Below are 18,795 nucleotides of genomic sequence, written 5' to 3'. Positions count from 1 at the left end.
GTTGTGTCAACACTCAGTAGCCGCCTTTGAGGTAAAGACAGTTAAGCTCAGGATTCCCAGGCTGCGACCTTGGCAGGGTTCTCGTCTTTAAAGGAAACTAATGAGGGTGGTCCCACAGAGACCGCAGTGCTTGTGCTCTTTAATTCGAAAACGTCTCGGGTAAAAAAAAGGAAATAACCGGACAGGCCTTCATTATGGTGCCTGACAGTAAATTCGCTCCCAGGTTCCTGTTCATTTCCTGTTCAAGAGCAGCATTCTTTCACCTGGTTTTCAAGTTGCTGTTGTAGTCAAGATAGAGGAACTGTCTGTAACACCTGCATCGTTTTTAGCAAAAACATTGCTAGGGGGAAAAAAGCAAAAAGCTGTTTTGAAAGCATTATTGCGTTCTGTTACATAAGCCAGCACTGTTTTTTTTTTTACATCCTGCTACTTGGAGGGCTGCCGCTATCAATCAATCAATCAATCAATCAATCAATCAATCAATCAATCAATCAATCAATCAATCAATCAATCAATCAATCAAATTTGATTTGTATAGCACTTTTCAGCAGCAAGGCATTTCAAAGTGCTTTACATCATTACAAACACAGAAACACAATGCAACATAGAATCAACAATCAGAACACGACATTAAGTCAAGTTCCATCAATAAATTTGTAATTGATTACGTTTCAAATATAATCCTAAACAGGTGGGTTTTTAGTCGAGTTTGCATCCATAGAAGGTTTACCTGTTACAATCCTACTGCGTTATATGAAACAAAATACTTATTGTTATTTTTATTCCCACTCATGCTCACAATCACAGTTTAAAATGATGTAAACAGCATTTTAATGGGCTTCTGGCACAAGGCTCCGTTCACCTCTTTCACAGAATTTCGCTCAGGGTCTTTGCTGTCCCTCACCGATTTTTGTGCAATTCTATGGTACCTGTTAGTGTCTAGAATTTAGCAAAATCAATTCCACAAAGCGTGACTTGAAAAACCAGGAATGTACATTTCGAAGTGTCACAAGAACAAACTTCAAACACATTTCGTTGGAATTTTATGTTTCTGCAGCTCTCGCCAACTGAAATGTAAGAACGAATGGGATTTAAAGCCTACTGGAAACGTACGAACTTCGTCCAGCCAACTAGTGATAAATTTGAACTCACTCAAATCTGATAAATGGAAGAATGTTAGCTAGCTAGCAAAGGTATTAGCAGTAAGCTAGCAGTAGCCCGGACCACAGCGGAGTCACACAAGATGTTTGGGTGCGACTCAAACTTTTGCCTGACAGAAAAGTCCTGCAAGATTAAAAAATACATACATTATATATTCCCATTAAGACAAAATTTTAGACCTGCAATTAATGTATTGAAGGCCAACTTACTTTTTAAAATGAATTTAAGGCATTTAAAGATCTTAATTTTAGCTACATGAATTTAAGACGTTTTAAAGACTTTAAGGATGCGCAGACTCTGTATGCGTGAGTGTATTATTGTAAAGTCGGAAGAGGCAGGCAGAGCTGTAATTTAACAGTTTAGATCATGTGTCAAACTCGAGGCCCTCGGCCCAAATCCGGCCCGCCTTAGCCATTTCTGTGGCCGAAAAATAATTTGAAGATAACAGTTCTGAAGTATTATTTTATTCTTCAAATCAATTTAGTTTTCATTTGTACAGTCCCCAATTACTTTAATGTTAAATATTATTATTATTTTTTTAGAAGTACTCATCTAATGGAGAGAAAGCTGTAATATTTTAAGAGTTTTGTTAATAGGTAGTTTTAGCAACACATTCTGCCCTTTGAGGGCATTCAGGATCTTGATATGGGCCGAAATGAGAATGAGTTTGACATCCCTGGTTTAGAGAAATGCATGTTAGAACGGCCTAGTTAAAGTTCAGACCAAAATACAATAGAAAATCTGTGGCAAGACTTAAAATTTGGTATTCAAAGATGTCAGACTCTAGATGTGTAAAGCTGGAAGAGACGCTGAACGACTTGGAGCTGTCCCAAGTCTCTGTTTGTTTTTTAGACAAACTTCAGCGTCCCTTTGTGTTGTTCCATCAGATTACACTGTAGCAAAATTCCAGATTTGTGGTTGTAACGTGACAAAAACGTAAATAAATGTAAGTAATATGTGTGTTTTTAGACGGTACTTGTCGGATTCAATGTAGCACAATTGCAACTGAGTTTGTTTTTTGTTTTTTTTTATACTTTCTTATCTTGAGTAGCTATAAGGAGGTCGATACGTTCCAACCTACGGCGTTCTCTAATCTGATCATAATAACAAGTGTGGATTAACAGGTTAAACAGCTTTAAAGAAAAAAAAAACGGTTTAATCGCTGCTTGAGCTTTCAGTGGAAATGCCCATTAGTTAATGACTGACATGGTTCAATTGTGTCTTACTCAGAATAAGGTTCATACATCTGCTGCAAGGTTAGCTTGGCGGAGCCAGTGAATCTGATTTCGGGTTTGGCCTTGTGGTTGTGGGTTAGGTATTTTCTGCAGCTGCAGTGTTTGCAGGCAGACACACACAGACACCTGCAAGGTTAAGCTGGGCCAACAATAAACCACAATTTCCCCTGAAACCATGGAAACTCTGTTCCATGTAACTACTCTTTGTGCAAAGAGAACAGGTGAGGTTTGTTTTGGTTTCCTGCTGGGAAATAGAGAAAGTCCACATTCAGTGAAAAACTGCAGATATTGCAGTTTTATATAAGAATATTTATAAGGAATATTTGGGTAACTTTAAAAAAATAAATAAAAAAGATTTATAAATAAATACTGTCACCTAAGTGGTCCGTATATGGAGATTTATAATGTATTTGCCCCATAAAGAGTCGCATTCGATTTTTTTTGTCACATATAACTGTTTCAGACTCAAACACATTTTAATATCAAAGATAACTTGAGTATATATATTAGAAAAAATAATTTAATTTCTCAAGAAAGAGAGAAAAAAAGCTTTCCAAACCAACTTGGTCCTACAGTATGTGAAAAACTCAACCAGGAAGTAAGAAAGGTACCCAGAAAAATCATCTAAAGCACAGAAGGCATCACATAAGGTCAAAATTTGTGTTTCAAAAATACAACTTGGGAAAAAAAAAAAACATTTTTAAAGAGTCAATATAATGTGTTTCTAGCTACAAGGTGCCATTTTACAGCACAGTAAAGTGTTAACTTCCGTTATTATAAAAATGCAACATGTTAAAATTTTACTTCCTAATTGAACGCCTTGAAATTGGGCGTTTGTCTCTTTAAAAACTCCTGCTCTTTCCGAAACTCTGCCTTCAGGAAGTCGTCACAACATGGCTCCTCTATTAACCCTTTAACAACATCTTTACCAGTGCTGAGAAGAAGCAAGCGTAATGAGTTCAGCAGATGTGCAGCTCCACCAGGCGCTTGCCAGTTGCTGCTGGCTAGTCTGAAGGAGCTGAGTGAGGCGGAAGCTCAGAAACTGCAGCTCCGAGGAGGAGCTTCGCAATTAATGGCGGGGCTAGGTTCACCTAAGTGTTTTGTACATCTGAGTGGTTGCCATGGAGATTAAAGGATTTCTCAAACATGCATGAATGAATCAAGGCAACACTGCGGGTATATCTTTGATGAGGGAATAACATTATAACATGATGTAAAGCTCAAAACATGCTGATTTGACATTATACTGCCCCTTTAAGTAATAGCAAAATTAAGGGTTTTGAGAGGCCTAGTCAATGCACAAACTATTTAAGGTTGAACAGCCTGGAAAATCCTTCAGTGATGCTGAATCAAAAAAAGTTATGAAAAAGACTTAATTTACTGCAAACATTGCAAAGTAATTATTGTAGACTTTTTCACATTGGGCTACTCTTCATAGCTTTTTCCAAACAACGACAGAAACACAATCCAAATCTGTAAGCGAGGAAACCTTTCCTCTCTTTATCGCGACCACAGAAGCCACTGCCCCTCCACCCCCACATGATCCCGCCTTTTCACTCGAACTGCGTCTTTATCAGGCACCTCAACCGTCACGACAGCGACGCATCTCTTTCCAAGAAAAAGACATTCTTATCGCCGCCCCACCCGCTCTGCAGGGAGGAAACCCAGCAGGCGGCCCAATCTCCCCAACATTGCGGACATCGCAACAAACCCGCAGCTGCGTTTGCTTTGAGGTGGAACCTCGTCGAGATGAAACGCAGAGAATCGGTGTTTGCACAGACGACCTGGGATGCGCAGAAGTTATTATTACTGGACGATTGCCCCGGCATTCCACCTGTGAAAAGGAAGAGCAGAGTCTAATTATGGCTAAAGTATTTCATGCTTACAGTTCCTCCTTTGCCACTTAAAGAAAGTGAAGATAAAAGAAAATTGTGAGATTTAGTCTACCGTAACAAGTCAAAATTCCCCTAAATCTTTGTTTTGTATTGAAATGAGGAAGTGGAAAGCAGCTGCGATGCGGAGATGATGCAATTTTCATCTTAAATGAGAGCAGTGAGGGTGAAGGTGTGTGGGGGGGGGGTGTTAAGGCTGTTGGGTGATATCCTATCTGTATGAAAACAGGGCTCAACTCCTGCATGCTGGAAGATAGTGACATCTCATAGTTACGCAATGAAACCCCGCTGAGTGTGGGAAAGCGCTGAACAGTCCACCTTCAGATATTCCTTAACATTCTGTGTGAGTAAAGTGTGTGTAGTAAATCTTCTAAACCATACAAGTCACATCATGACAGAATTTCCTCTCTATTGCCCCACTTGCTTTTCCTGAGTAAATTTCTCAAGAACGCTCTCGACAGTTGAGTTTACATAACACTTTTTTTTTTGGCAAATGTTTTAATGCTGTGCGGCTTTAGAAATCCCGAACAGAAAGAGTAATTAAAAGCCACGTTGGTTTTTCTAATTTGTAAAGATTAGAAATTTAAGCCTCATTTCTTTGACCATGTGCGTTTGGAGCTGCAACAGCGACCACAAGTGGTAGACGTCAAGAACTACACCGCATGTAAAGTAAAAAAATATTTATTCAATGCGGATACACTGTAAAACATTCACAAGCGCTCATAAATTCAAACATTCCTTCAAACACTCGTCATATCTGCAGTCACGGGGCGGCAGTCTGTGTTTGGGTTTTTTTAGTGGCCGGGTCGGAAGGGGAACGGCATCCCCGTCATGAAGGGCTGAGCGGGGTACTGGGCGTGAGGGGCCGGGTGGGCGGCCAAAGGCGTGTGGGGTGTGTGAGGCGGCAGAGTGGGGTGAGCGGGGATGGGAGAGTGAGCGGCGTGGGGGCTGTAGGCCAGCGGAGGGGTGTGGATGTTGTTGTAGTACATCACCGGGCCGGACAGCACCAACTGGAGCAGACTGGAGAGGGGAAAGACGGAGGGGGGAAAAAAACGGACACGTCTTGGTTCAAGCAGATTTTAAGATTAGAGGTAACCAAATCATATTTAAGACCATTATGAAGTACGACTTGCATCTCCGCAGAAATGTAGAAACTTCGTCCAGCCAACTGGCGATAAATTTCCTCTGACCCATGATGGACACAAAAAAGCTAACTGCCTAGCCAGCTAGCAAGAGTATATTAATAGGGGTGCACTGATTGCCGTTTTCTGGACAAGAGCTAATCTTCAAAAAATCTTACCAGCTACTTACCCTCTACTAAAATTTCCAGTCATATTCAATATTTCAAATAAGGACAAGGAAAAACAATATATATCTATATTTCTTGATGGAAACGTATGTGTAAGGACAAGATAAAACTAAATATATATTTCTTATTATGTCAGTTTTGGTCCTCCATAAGAAACAACATTACCTAAAAAAAAAAAAACACAACTAAGAACTTGAAACTGGGTCGGAGATTCACCTCGCAGCAGGACAACAAAACAGAGTCAGAGCTACCATCAAAGCATATGAAAGCCTTCAAATGGCCTAGTTCAAACCAAGATCTAAATCTAATTATGCATTAAAAAAAACAGAGACAAAATGTCTTACTTGTTGTGAGGGAGCCGTGAACAGATGGCTCTCAGGTCCTCTGTGAAGACAAAAATGCGTCTCTTTAGCACTTACTATCATTTGATGTAAACACCAAAGACGCTCCAGATAAACAAAAAGATTTAATTCAAAGACCCAAACTTGAATTCTGTGTACCAAAAAAAAGAAACTCTTAAAAAATGTATTGCATTGGTTCTGACCGCTGTCTGGGTCACCTCAATATAGTCTCCACTTTAACATTTTTTGTCAGATTATGGACTTCATTTTACGGCGAGAAAGTTTTCTTTAATTGTTGGACCCTGCGTTTATACACCATACTACTAAAGTATGGTGTACTTCAATAATACTTCTTTGGGCTGGTTTGAACCCTAGTTAGAAAAGTACAACACAGTATTAGGGCCATGTTAGGAAAAAATAATAAAAATAAAATTATGAAAATAAACTCAAACATGAATAAAGTCACAATATTAAAACAATAAAGTCAAAGAATTGAATAAAGTCGTAATATCATGAAAACAAAGTCATAAAATGACAAGAATACATTTGAAATAATATGAGAATTATCTGGTAGTATTACCAGAATAAAATTATAATATGAAAATAATGCCATAGCAATACAAGCATAAAGTCATAATATGAGAATAAGGTCATAATATTGAGAATAAAATGAAATATTATGATAATAAAGTCACAACAATATGAGAACAAAGTCATATTTTGAAAATAGTCAATATTACGACAATAAAGTCATAATAAGAATTTATTCTTAGTAAGCTGTACGACTTTATTCTCTTAAAATTATGACTTTATTTTAGTATAAGTTTATTCTCGTAATTTTACCTTCTTTATTTTCTTAGTCTTTCCCCTAAAGAAAAGTTGCTGGTTCAGTTGTACCTAAAGTAGAAACTTTAGGTACAAAACATTACGATTATCAATTGGTTTGACCTAAAACTGTAATGGCTTCCCCAGTCTCCATTTCCTCCTCGCTCACTCGTACCTCTGGAGCAGAGCAGCGCTCCGCTGGCCATCGCCACCTGGAGAGCCTGGGCCAGCCGGTCCAGGGCCAGCTGAGGCGCAGCGTGTGTGTCGCTGGTGGCTGCGTGTGTGTGTTTGTCGGCCTGGTCCAGGAGGCGAGAGAGATCGGAGGTCAGGGCGGCCACCGACTCCATCTGAAGCAGCGCTAGGCGACCGAAGAGCCCCTTCTCGTTGAGTATGTTGGGTAAAAGCATGAACACCTGCATTAGGGAGAAGGCGGAGAGAAAAAAAACTGTTTGGTCGTCGTCACTGTTTGGACTGAATGTGTAGATGCAGAAATTTCGGACGTGCACAACTCTAAAGGGCAAAAAGATGATTCTTCTACATGAAATCCATACCCGCGCTGCCGCAGTAGTGCAAAGGGAAAAATAACACAAAAAAACCATTGAAGAACAACTCAAAACCACCCCTATTGGCTACACTACACAAAGATTCATTACCGTAGCAACCGACTGACAACAGCTCCACGAGCATGTCAGGATCTAACACAGGGGTGGGCAATCCTGGTCCTCGAGGGCCGGTGTCCTGCAACTCTTAGATGTCTCCCTGATCCAACACACTTGAATCCAACAGCTGAATCACCTCCTAAGTGCAGTCAAGTTCTCCAGAGTCCTGCTAATGACCTCATTATTTGACTCAGGTGTGTTGAAGTAGAGACACATCTAAAATTTGCAGGAGACCGGCCCTCGAGGCCTGGAGTTGCCCACCCCTGATCTAACACCATAAAACACGCAAACATTTCCCACACAAAGAACAGAACATTCAGTCCGTTACAGTTTTATGTCTTCAGGTTTAATGTTTACTTTACAATTATTAAAAAACAATCGTCTGAACTCTGAACACGCCGGTGGTTGATTATCTAATTGAAACACCTGCTCTACTGACAGTCTGTCAGAGTTGTTGTGTGGATCGCCTTTTTATTTTAACTCAACCGAGACACTCCAAATTCTGCAGCACATCTACATCGTAAGGTTGTCAAAGTCAAGCTAGCATAGCTGACTTACTTCCCTCTCCTTTGCTATTTTTTTATGTTATTTTAACTTTTCACTGACCTGTGACATGTGATACCCTTGGACTTTGTTACCCGGCTGTCGTAGTGTTGACATTTAAGATTTAGCATGTTGTGTTGATAACTTGACAGCTAAAACCAGTGGTAGTTATTGGCAGCTAGCGGTTTTGTTGCCTTACTGCAGGGAGCTGGCAGGTGGGACCTTGCGCGTGTGACATAACATCGCAACATATCTTTAATGTTTAACTAGCACACAAACACACACGCATAGTTATCTTTGTGGAGACTTTCCATTGACTTCCATTCATTTCTACAGCCTAAACCTTACCCTTACCCTATAGCAAACCATTGCATACCTAACCCTAACCAAAACTCAATTCACACTTTAGTCCTAAATCTAACACCTGACCCAAAAGCAGTGTAGTATGTGTCAGCAAAATGGTCCACACAAGGTATTACAAACAAACGCACACACACCTGAAGAACACTTAGATGTAGAGCAGAGAAGAGGCGCGCCGCGTCCAGCTCGCCGTCAGAGCTCCCGTCGTTCGCCTGCTTCTTGTTCCGCCTGTAGGCCAGCGGCGCTTTGATGCACCAGCGGATCAACCCGCCGAGCGGCGTCACGTCCAGAGAGCTGATTGGCTGGCTGCCGGACAGGGGCGAGTTGAGGAAGGTGATCAGGACCAGCCGGGGGTCGTCTTGGATCCACGACACGATCATCTGGAGAAGCTCCATCGGAGGCGTGAGCTCCTCTGGAAAATGTTTAAAAAACAAGACGTGTTGTTGAGGTTGCTAGGTGTTCCGCTCCAACGCTGAGGATTTCTGCGTGATCCGGACATACCTGAGGTGAGGTCGTACAGAGTGGTGACGGCTGCGATGAACTGGCAGCAGAAGCGTGGGCTGGCGCTGTGGATGTTGTGCAGGGTGGGCCCAGATCCCGGTACCATGCTGCAGTAGTCGTCCACCAGTACCTGCGCCAGGCGGACGCAGTACAAACAATGGGTCCTCTGTAGGCACAACCACAGGCAGGCAGAGCATCAACACTTCCACACTCCACATGACAGAGGCTTAGAGTTTTATTCAGGGGCAACAGATTAGAGGGGGCCAGAAATAAAAGCATACCACTCTACTCTGATTTTTATTTGTAAAAATACTCAACACCGTAAATTATTTTCCTTCTTCACAATACCGCTGAAACAATCAATCTGATTAATCGCTTGTTGAAATAATCGTCAACTATTTTACTAATCGATTAATCGTTAGCATTTACAGGCTCAACACAGGCAATTTGCTGAAAGAACATACTGAGAGCAGTAATTAAGGCAATGCTGTACAAAAAAACATATACATTTTGCATTTAAGATAATAAGTAATTAAATCTGTTCTACCCAAATCTCCTCTAGGTTCATCACGATCAATCCGATAATCGTTCCAGCCCTACATGGACTCCTCACCTGTAGCCAGGTGGCAGCACATTCCAGAATGGGAACCCTGCCCACAGCGACTGCCATGGAGACCAGTTTGCTCAGCAGCGCCATCCGACTCTCATCCGCCTGGTTTCCTTGGAGATTGAAGAGGGCGGAGAACATGAGCTGGCGCACCGTGTCCCGACTCTGTTCCTGGAAACAGCTGCACATGATCTCCAGGAGCTGCAGCTCCTGCAGAGCACTCATCCTCTGTTGGAGAAAAAAATAATAATAATAATTGGTGTTTACATTTTGATGCTGTTGAGTATTTACTCTAAGGGACTTTTTGGGGGAAGGGCTTACTCTGACTGGTGTGTTTCTGTCCTTGGGCGTGTGCAGGATGAACTCCTCGATCAGATCCAGGGTTTTGGAGTCGACCTGAGGGGGCTGCCTGCCCGACTGCACCATGTTGCAGATGTAGATATCCAAGTGGTAGAGCAGCTCCTTGGCGGCGCTTAGCACGTCCCGAGGCAGCAATGACTGACGGATGTCACCCATCGCAACCTGACAGGGGAACACACACACATGTTTAATGTCTGGATGTCTTTACCGTACAGATGTGGAAAATAAACTGTTAGCCCCCTAAGGAACGACGCGTCAACAGCTTTAAAGTCAATTTCCTCTATTGTAGGAGGACAACCTCACACTGGAGAAGTGAATCTACAGTCACTTTAGATTCTAAAGTGACTGTAGATTCACTGTATAGTCACTTTAGTCACTAAAGTGACTATACTGTATAAAGTATAAATCTAATAATTTATCTAAAGTTTAGATAAATTATTTGTGTTCCAATGAGGGTCGTTTGTTAGATTAAAGTGCCTTTTATACCCACTTATATTTCTTTATATTAAAATCAAATAAATGCAATAAAGTAATGTATAATATGCTTAAGGCAATATTAAACATATTTGTTATTAAACTCAAAATTCTGGATTTTTTAAATTTTTTTTTACTGTTTTCATGTAAAATTATGAGTTTTAAAACAATAGAGTAGTCTTTTATTAATCCCACAGCGGGGAGATGCACTTGTTAACAGCAGCGCAGTAACAAAATATACATCACAGAACATAAAATTCAATGGTGTACATAATGTGGAGTAAAAGCAATTTTAAACAACTGTACATTCATAAAGTACCTACAGATAAAATCAAATGCAAATTAAACAGAAACTTGATAACACGTTCTTTTGTTCAAGGTCATATGAAAAGCATGATTAGACTTACTGTTTATATAAATGTCGCACAGAATGGACATATGATTGAACTCATTTTTGGGAGCTAAAGAAATTATTAAATAATGATTTCCTGGTTCCTTGTGGTATAAATATGATGCAAGTCAAATATGGTGTAAATCAAAGGCTAATTTATTTTGGCTATGGAGAACCAGGCTGGATGACAGTCAACCTCCCGCAATATAAGTGAGCAGAATGATGAGGAAGGTAGAAACACTGCCTCACTTGGGGTCAACAAGTCTCCATAACAACCATTAGATCCTGTCCACGTGCGGACTGTTAGGAGTTAAATATACCTTGTTAGATTGAATTTCTGCACGGGCCGCAATGATAATGCAAAGCTCACTTTGCTAAGTCAGTCAAAAGTAAAAGCAGCAACACAGAGTAGTAATACAACAATGCGATAGGCTTTTTTTTTTTTTTCCTGTAAAGAAATTGATAAATGACGCAAAAATTGCAAACTAAATAGATGAAAACAAAGTATTCATTTTAATGTCGGGTTTTAGAGTGACCAATGCCCACTGAAAGTCCACAGAGTCAGGATTTTCCGGATTTTCGCAGCTCATCCTTGACTCGGTCTCTGTCCATTCTGCTGTGCCTACTGTTAGCAAGGCAACAACTAGCGGCTACTTTTCAGCTTAGCGACCAAAACTCACACACGTTAGCTTTTCCTAGAAGACAAACAGACACGTTGCAAACTTTTACCTTTTCGAAGACTCTAAATTCAGCAGAAAAATGCCGAATGGGGTCAAACTAAATAGAAAAATAAAATAAAAATAGATCTCACTAATGGAGAGAATGAACCGCTTCCTCCTCCTACGGAAGCCTGCTTGGTATAAAAATCACCAGTATTGTCAGAGAAAATATGAAGTATTATAATAATATTAAAATATATTGATTATATATTGAAAATATGTAATATATTGCAAAAAATAGCATTAGTTATTTAATAATTATAAATAAACATAAAATACATTAAAATATTGTTAGCGTTAAAATATAAAATGAAAAACTACACAAAACAAAGAAATAAAATCCTTGCTTATTTTCCACAATAACTTTAAGCTGAATTTTTAAGAGCCTTTCAAATGTATTTAAAGCAGAATTGCACCAATTTGACTTCTAAATTATCCTGCACAACATGCATTTTATTTATAAGCAAACTTTAAACATTTTATCAAAATAAAATCAAAATAATAAAAAAATAATCGAAAAATAAATCAGACGTGTACGGAAGAGGATTAGGGCCACCGGGGGAAAAAAATAGAGTTCTGACTTTAACGTCAGAACTCTTTTTTTTTTTTCTTCCGTGGCCCTAATCCTTTTCCGTAGTAGATGTGACTAGCTTATTCGTTTAAATAGGAAAAACACGGAGTAAGTAATAGCTGTAGTTTTTTGGGGTTTTTTTTACCCAAAATAAACTTTTAACATGGTCAATTGCTTTATTGTGTGCTACACAAAAAATACAACAAAACAAAAAAACAAACGTTTTTATTGCACTAAATAACAGAAAATGCACACGATTCAACAGCTCTATCTTGCTTCACTCAGCTCATATCTTTGGTTTTTCATTATATATACACGAGCGCGCCCACGGTGTTCACGGAAACGCGCCTAAAGGTTGCACTGTCGCCGCCGCGCGCTCCCGACAGCACTTTGGTGTTTTGCACCTCGCCGTCCCGCCGGGTGATCTCTAGTATCCCGCAAGATGACAATTAATACCCTGGCTAAAGGAGGTCTGCAGCCGGAACAAATGTCATGCTTTCGGAAGGTAACGCCTTTCAAATCCGCTAGCTGTTTTTTTTTTATGTATATATATATTTATAGATAAAATATTCCACTGTACAACAGGAGCGAACCGAGATAACCCCTACATATATTGTGCCTCACAATAGAAAATGAATATATCAAAACATGATTGAGCGTGGTTGTGTTTTGTTTCTGAACTTCTAACTTATTGATGAGCGCGTTAGTCTTTTCTGTGTTTTATGCGCGTGTGTCCCCATTCGACAGATGGAGAAAGTGCTCGTGGCCATGCAGGACCCTGACATGGGAATGAAGATGAGAAATCAGAGACTCCTCATCACTGTCATCCCACACGCCATGACAGGTGCGTGTACTTGTGACAACACACTTTTATCGTCTGCTACCAACCAAAATATGACAACAACAACAAAAAAGGGATTTCAACACTTCCAGAATGTCAGAATACTTTTGTACTTTTTAAATTACATTTTCCTCTCTTTTTATGGTTTTCATTTTACAGGCCACGATATAATTACCTGGCTGATTCAGAAATACCACATCTGCGAGGAGGGTGAGTGCTCTGGGTGATAAAAGGTGTGTGACCATAGCTTGTTGTGTGTCGTAGGAGAGTTGCCAGGATATGGTGTTTACTCTCAAGATGAGACGAGGTAGATGTGTTTTGGGTGTGTGTGTGTGTGATCCAGGATCCAGGGGTGGCTGTTTCCAGTAAACAGGAATAGAGTGAGCCCCGCTGGGCCGGAATTTGATTAAGTCGCTTGATGATGTGCGTTTGATTAGTGTTCTCTCGCGGCGGAGGTCCTCAGGGGATATTACCATGCCTGAACTAATTTCAAGATTGGGGGGGGGGGAGGTTTGCGTCCAGTAGGAAAGTGAGCCTAAATATACTGCTGGGATGGCAACTGAATGATTTATATGGTCTAGTCGAAGTCCAGATCTAAAACGTTTGGCGGGACTTAATACTTGATTATAACAGATGCTCTCCATCCAATCTGACTGAGTTAAAAATGTCAGGTGCTAGACGTGCACAGCTAGCTTACAGTTGACGACACAAAGAAACGTGGGAAGGAATCCTCTCAGTGGGCAGTGGTGTCCCAAAGTGGGGGGCCAGTGGAGGCCATGGTTCCCTCTGGAATAATAACAAAAATAATAATACATTTTATTTATAATGCCTCTTATAATTTGAGATCTCAAATTAGCATGGTTAAAAGATCATTTTTAAAAATTCAAATATATAAAAGAGATTAAAACAAATACCTAAAAAAGTAAACCAAAATTTAGCTTTTTTTTTTTTTTAAAACAGTCATTGGATTGAATAAATAAAAATAAATACATACATTTTGTAAAAAAATAAAATAAAATTTTTAGCTGCACCCCCTAAACTTTTTACCAGCCCGGTCTGGAAACTCCTATGAAAAGGCGCCACTTTTTGTAAAAAACTGCCAAAACTCAGGAATATGTTTTCTTAATATGACACTGCACACTTTCTAATGCATAGTCTCGTCTTCTTCTTCTTCCTCGTTTATCAGAGGCGCTGCATCTTGGCGAGATGCTGGTCAAATACGGATACATCTACCCTCTCAGAGAGCCTCGCTGCCTGGTGTTACGACCCGACGAGTCGCCCTACCGCTTCCAGGTCAGACCGTCAACTGCATGTTTGTGTCAACAGCAAGAAAATAAAAATGTCTTCCGTAAGCCTAACTTTAGCTAAACTGCCACTTTAACTCTAGTAGTGTCTTATCTCTGTTTTTCACTCTCTCTCCATCAGTCAAGTTCCTAAATTAATCCCTCTTCCCTCTGTCGGTGTCTGTTTCTCTTCTTTTATTGCCCATGTGAAGAACGATATCAGTTTAAAAAAATAAAATCTTGTGTGTTTTCCCAGACTCCTTATTTCTGGACAAGTACCCGCTGGCCCGCCTCAGAGCTGGACTACGGTAGGAAAATAAAGATATTACAGGAGGAGGGCGCAGATCTGCAAAAATGTAGATAAAGAAAGAATTGGCACTAATCTTCTCTCTATTATATTTTCCTTCGCTTTTACGTCCACAGCGATCTACATGGCTAAAAAGAACATCAGAAAACAGGGAGAACTGATGGAATATGAAAAGGTAGGGACCGTGTGCGTGTGTATCCTGGAAGCAGAGAATGAGTGTGTGCGATGAATTATGTAGGAATGAGTTTGCTTGTGTCACCACTTCTCTTCCGTCCGTTTCCCCCCCCCCCCCACCTCCACCCCGCGCCTCTTTAGGAGAGGTACAGTCTGCTGCACAAGCGGATCAACCACACCTGGGACTTTGTGGTGATGCAAGCCAGAGAGCAACTGAGGTACCCTTACACGCAGCCGCGCCGCTCCCTCTCGCCATTAAACATGCATACCAACTTCCGCTGTGATTTCCGCTTACAGGGCCTCCAAACAGAGGAGGAAGGCCGACCGAATTGTTCTAGAATGTCAGGAGCAGGCGTACTGGCTCATCAACAGACCGCCGGTAGTCTCACCATTACACCAACACTCCCTTCTATTCTGTACCAACAAAATTCGTCGAAAGCAGCAAAAGCTATAAGCACCCTTTAGAAAAAGACGTGATGATTAACCCATGAAGTTTCAGACAAACCTGCCCTGCGACGCTTGACTGATTTAGGAAGACAGAGACAAGAGTTGACTTTTGTATTTAGGTTTTGGGAACAAAGAAAAAAATAATTGCACTTTACAGACAGAGACAGAGAGGTTTTTGGAATGGAGCATTCCGTACTTGTGGGAATAAAATTGGGCAAGTGTGTGATTTGTAGCCTAATGGATTGTTTGTGCTATTACTTTTGCTGTAGAAATATCTGTGTAGATATTTAAAGGCATTGAAAATGTGCTCAAATTAGCTCCGTTACAGGCTGCAGAGCCCTTTACTTTCTGTGCTATGTCACACTATGTCACATATTACCCCATGATATGCTATTCTATATTACATCAAGCTATCATATGCTATATTATCCTGTATTTTGCCATACTATATTACACTATGCTATGCTATACAATACTATATTATACCATGCTATGCTGTCCAATGATATAACACACTATGCTATATTATACCACGATGTGCCATGTTATGCTATGTAAACTATGTTAAGCTAGGCTAGAGTCAAACACTATATTATTTGATGCTATGCTATCCTAGGCTAGTCAAAACTACCATGTGATGACTACGATACACTTTATTGTAGCTACTATGCTATATCATTACACATTGGTAAATATGCTTTAGTCAAAACTTCTTAAATGGCATAGTTTTAGTTTCACCCAGTCCAGATTTACTAAAGTAATGCTATGATACTGCATTTTAGGCAACAAAATGTTTATTTTTCTTATTTAAGAAAGGGATGAGATTATTTGTTCATTTGGATCCTTTACTAGACCTCTAATATTGTATAAAAAGACTTGAGTGATTAAAGGAAAAATATGAAGAATGTGCCAATTTTTCAATCTGACTAATTGTCAGAATAACTGATTACTAAAATAATAGTTAGATGCAGCCCTAATCGTTACTGTGGATGTTAAAAAAGATACGGTTTCTCTAGTTCCAATTTTGTACTTTGTGCCTGCATCATGTGAACCAAATTTTATACAAGTTTATGATTTGTGTTTTTAAAATCCAATTGTTCTGCAGTAACTATCTGATTTACTACTTTTTAAAATTTTTTTTAGCTACAACACTATTAAAAAACTGCCAACCACCGTACAATCAGAGGTCCCTCTAATGCTCATCCACAGTTCCCCGCGTGCGCCTCGCCGCATGCAATATTCAGACAGTCTGTTAAAAGCCAGAGCTGACAAAAGCACAGACGGCGTTGCGGGGTGGAAAGAAATCAGAAAATCTCCAGCTCACTTCTTCAGCGCACAAACCTCCCTTTATCCTCACACAAACACATCCAGAGGAGGAGGAGAGGTTTAAAAGAAAAGTGGAGGAACGACGCGGTGGAGAGAGCGGTGAGGTGTAGCAGGGTTTGCATGGGGACTCCATGTTGGTAGACCTTATGAATTAAGGAAGAGGACTCAGGGAAGAGAAAAAACAACAACTTTGGAATCGAAGGAAGAGTCGGTGGAAAACAACAGCAAGGTTCAAACTTGTCCTATCAGTGTGACACATATCTGTACAAAATACACAGCAGACCCAAAATGCTTTATATCTCTAATTGTACACATTTAAAACCGCATTATGTAAGTTTTATAGAAATATTTTTTTACGTATTTGTTGGAACTGTATGGCATCATACGTAATGTGTGTGGGGGGGGACACAAGCTATGCTGCAGCTAGCATAGCCTGTTGTGAATGCTATGACTAATTAGCATGGCAGCAGATAAACATTTTTTCCTGTAATGGCAATTATGCTTCTCCACCATTAGCACGCTGAGCGCAGTACACGAGCGTGACTGACAGCGCTAAGACCCGCCTCCCGGCTCTGATTGGTTGTTTTTGGTCGGTGCATTTCTTCAGACTGCAGTAGCGGCTGAAGGAAGAGGAGAGTGGAGGAGATCGATCGTTTCACAGATTATCTTTCTCATACCGTAGTGTCACGACAGTTTCAGCAAATATGTACAAGGAAAAGCAACAAAAAAAAACCCCAACATGTTCGTTACAAAAGTTTTATTCTGTATCTATAATGTTTTTTGTTATTATTTTTCTTAGCCCGGGGTGCAGAACGTGATGGACTGGGGTCTGGAGCGACCAAACAACTTCAGCACACAAGTCCCTCTGGTCGGACCCTCATCTTCTCCCCCATTTCAATCAGTTTATTGAATTAGCATGCCCTCTCTCTAACTCTGTCGCCGCTTTCCTCTGTTTTGTTGTTTTGTTTTTATTGCTGCTTGGGTTACGTCAAAGTAAGTGCTCGATTCGTTGGCAGCCGTTACATCTACCTGCAAATCAAGTCAGTGCGCAGCCTTAAGTTGACGATGCCGTCTTACTGTCTTCCAGAACTAGAACACCGACTACTACAAAAGCGAGGTAAACAACGCGTCGCCGCAGCTCAGACGTGTCTGTCCGTGTCTGCGTTTACCACATCTGTCTTCGTCCTCAACAGATTGAAACGTCCAGGCGAGCCCTCGGAAGAAACCGAGTAAAGTCCTCCGTCTGCCTCGAAGGGTACGTGTCGGTTCGATGAAGGTCTGCGCGCGCACGTCCTCACGTGTCCATTAGATCTTATGTGCACAAGATCTAATGCACTAAGCTGACTGCTCCCCCCATAAGAGCAGCTAATGGAGCCTTCCTGGGGCAAGTTGGAATTAGCGGCCATTAACTGCTGCGTTCTGCTGCACTAATACAACAAATCTGTGTGTGTGCGTGCGTGTGTTTTTGTGTGTGTGGCGTGCCTTTGCATCTGTGCAGCTTTGTCAAGTACAGCGAGCAGTACCAGAGCCACGATCCCATAATGCAAGGCTGCCTTCCCAGTAACCCCTGGATCTCTGATGACATTGCATACTGGACGATGAACTCAGAAATGTAAGACGAGACGTGGTCGTACTGGTGGAGTTCACCGCTTTTACTGGAACATGCGTGGCATTATTTAAGCTAGATAAACAAGGGATAAATGACTGATAAGTGATTTTTTCTTTTTTTTAAGTTTGTGACGGTTAAGGTAGTTACAGAACAAAAGAATCTAAAATTATTCGGTTCTTCATGTCACCACAACCGTCCGGTTGGTCCTATAATTAATGAGCCTTTCAGCACGTCTCCTGTGGGATTGTCATACCTCTCCTGCTCCTCCTCCTCCAAAGGGTTGGAAGGTTTCCATGCAGTCACTCCAATCTTTAGTTTCCATCACAGATTTCTCAGTGGGCTGGATTTCTCCAAAACATTGTCAGAGAAACTCATATATATATATAAATAGAATCACAAGCGGGTTCTGTCAGATATAGCCTCTGTTTGGAGGAGGATTGAATTTATAATTCTCCATTTTTATTTTTAGTAGGTATATATACTGTATATATACCTAATAAAACCTGAAATAAGTTCAACTTTGATTGATTGCACAAACTTTTTTTGTGAATTTTAAGATTTCTAACCAACTGGTGTTGATACAACGACAACAATGACAAAGAATGACCAGTGTGTAGAAATTATTCAGTGTACTAACCAACCGACGGACTAAATAACCAATATTGATGCAGGCAACCACAGAGAGTGATCATAGAAAGGGATGAATGTTTGGACAATTGTGTTGTCCGTCTTTACTAACTAACCAACTTTTGATGCGACTACGAAGGATGATTAACCAAACAACTGATTCATGTCAATGTATGAATCAGTTACTTTCTATCGAGACATTAATCAGTGTTGTCCACCTAAATTAACTGACA

General features: G+C 40.5%; 2 protein-coding genes across 2 annotated transcripts in view; one reads left to right on the top strand and one right to left on the bottom strand.

Moving 5' to 3' along the window:
* Positions 1 to 4,953: 4,953 nt before the first annotated feature.
* Positions 4,954 to 11,500, bottom strand: c6h7orf26 (chromosome 6 C7orf26 homolog). Its single transcript, XM_005814705.2, has 8 exons — positions 11,388 to 11,500; positions 9,755 to 9,955; positions 9,440 to 9,661; positions 8,827 to 8,992; positions 8,463 to 8,737; positions 6,939 to 7,176; positions 5,942 to 5,981; positions 4,954 to 5,308 (listed from the first exon to the last, which is right to left on the bottom strand). Exons 2-8 carry the CDS (start codon positions 9,947 to 9,949, stop codon positions 5,083 to 5,085), a joined length of 1,362 nt encoding a protein of 453 aa, XP_005814762.1. The 5' UTR covers positions 9,950 to 9,955; positions 11,388 to 11,500; the 3' UTR covers positions 4,954 to 5,082.
* An 839-nt stretch (positions 11,501 to 12,339) lies between these two features.
* Positions 12,340 to 18,795, top strand: part of rgs11 (regulator of G protein signaling 11) — a 10,202-nt gene continuing 3,746 nt past the window's right edge. The window contains exons 1-12 of the mRNA XM_023334742.1: positions 12,340 to 12,453; positions 12,696 to 12,792; positions 12,949 to 12,999; positions 13,976 to 14,082; positions 14,329 to 14,380; positions 14,496 to 14,554; positions 14,695 to 14,771; positions 14,851 to 14,932; positions 17,126 to 17,194; positions 17,420 to 17,443; positions 17,520 to 17,581; positions 17,825 to 17,938. Of these exons, the coding sequence (XP_023190510.1) occupies positions 12,391 to 12,453; positions 12,696 to 12,792; positions 12,949 to 12,999; positions 13,976 to 14,082; positions 14,329 to 14,380; positions 14,496 to 14,554; positions 14,695 to 14,771; positions 14,851 to 14,932; positions 17,126 to 17,194; positions 17,420 to 17,443; positions 17,520 to 17,581; positions 17,825 to 17,938 (857 nt within the window). The 5' untranslated portion in view covers positions 12,340 to 12,390. The remainder of the gene's footprint in view (positions 12,454 to 12,695; positions 12,793 to 12,948; positions 13,000 to 13,975; positions 14,083 to 14,328; positions 14,381 to 14,495; positions 14,555 to 14,694; positions 14,772 to 14,850; positions 14,933 to 17,125; positions 17,195 to 17,419; positions 17,444 to 17,519; positions 17,582 to 17,824; positions 17,939 to 18,795) is intronic.

Source organism: Xiphophorus maculatus, chromosome 6 (assembly GCF_002775205.1).
Source record: "Xiphophorus maculatus strain JP 163 A chromosome 6, X_maculatus-5.0-male, whole genome shotgun sequence".
NCBI classification, from domain to species: Eukaryota; Metazoa; Chordata; class Actinopteri; order Cyprinodontiformes; family Poeciliidae; genus Xiphophorus; species Xiphophorus maculatus.
The sequence above is the reverse complement of the archived record's forward strand: the minus strand, read 5'-3'. Positions and strand labels throughout refer to the sequence as shown.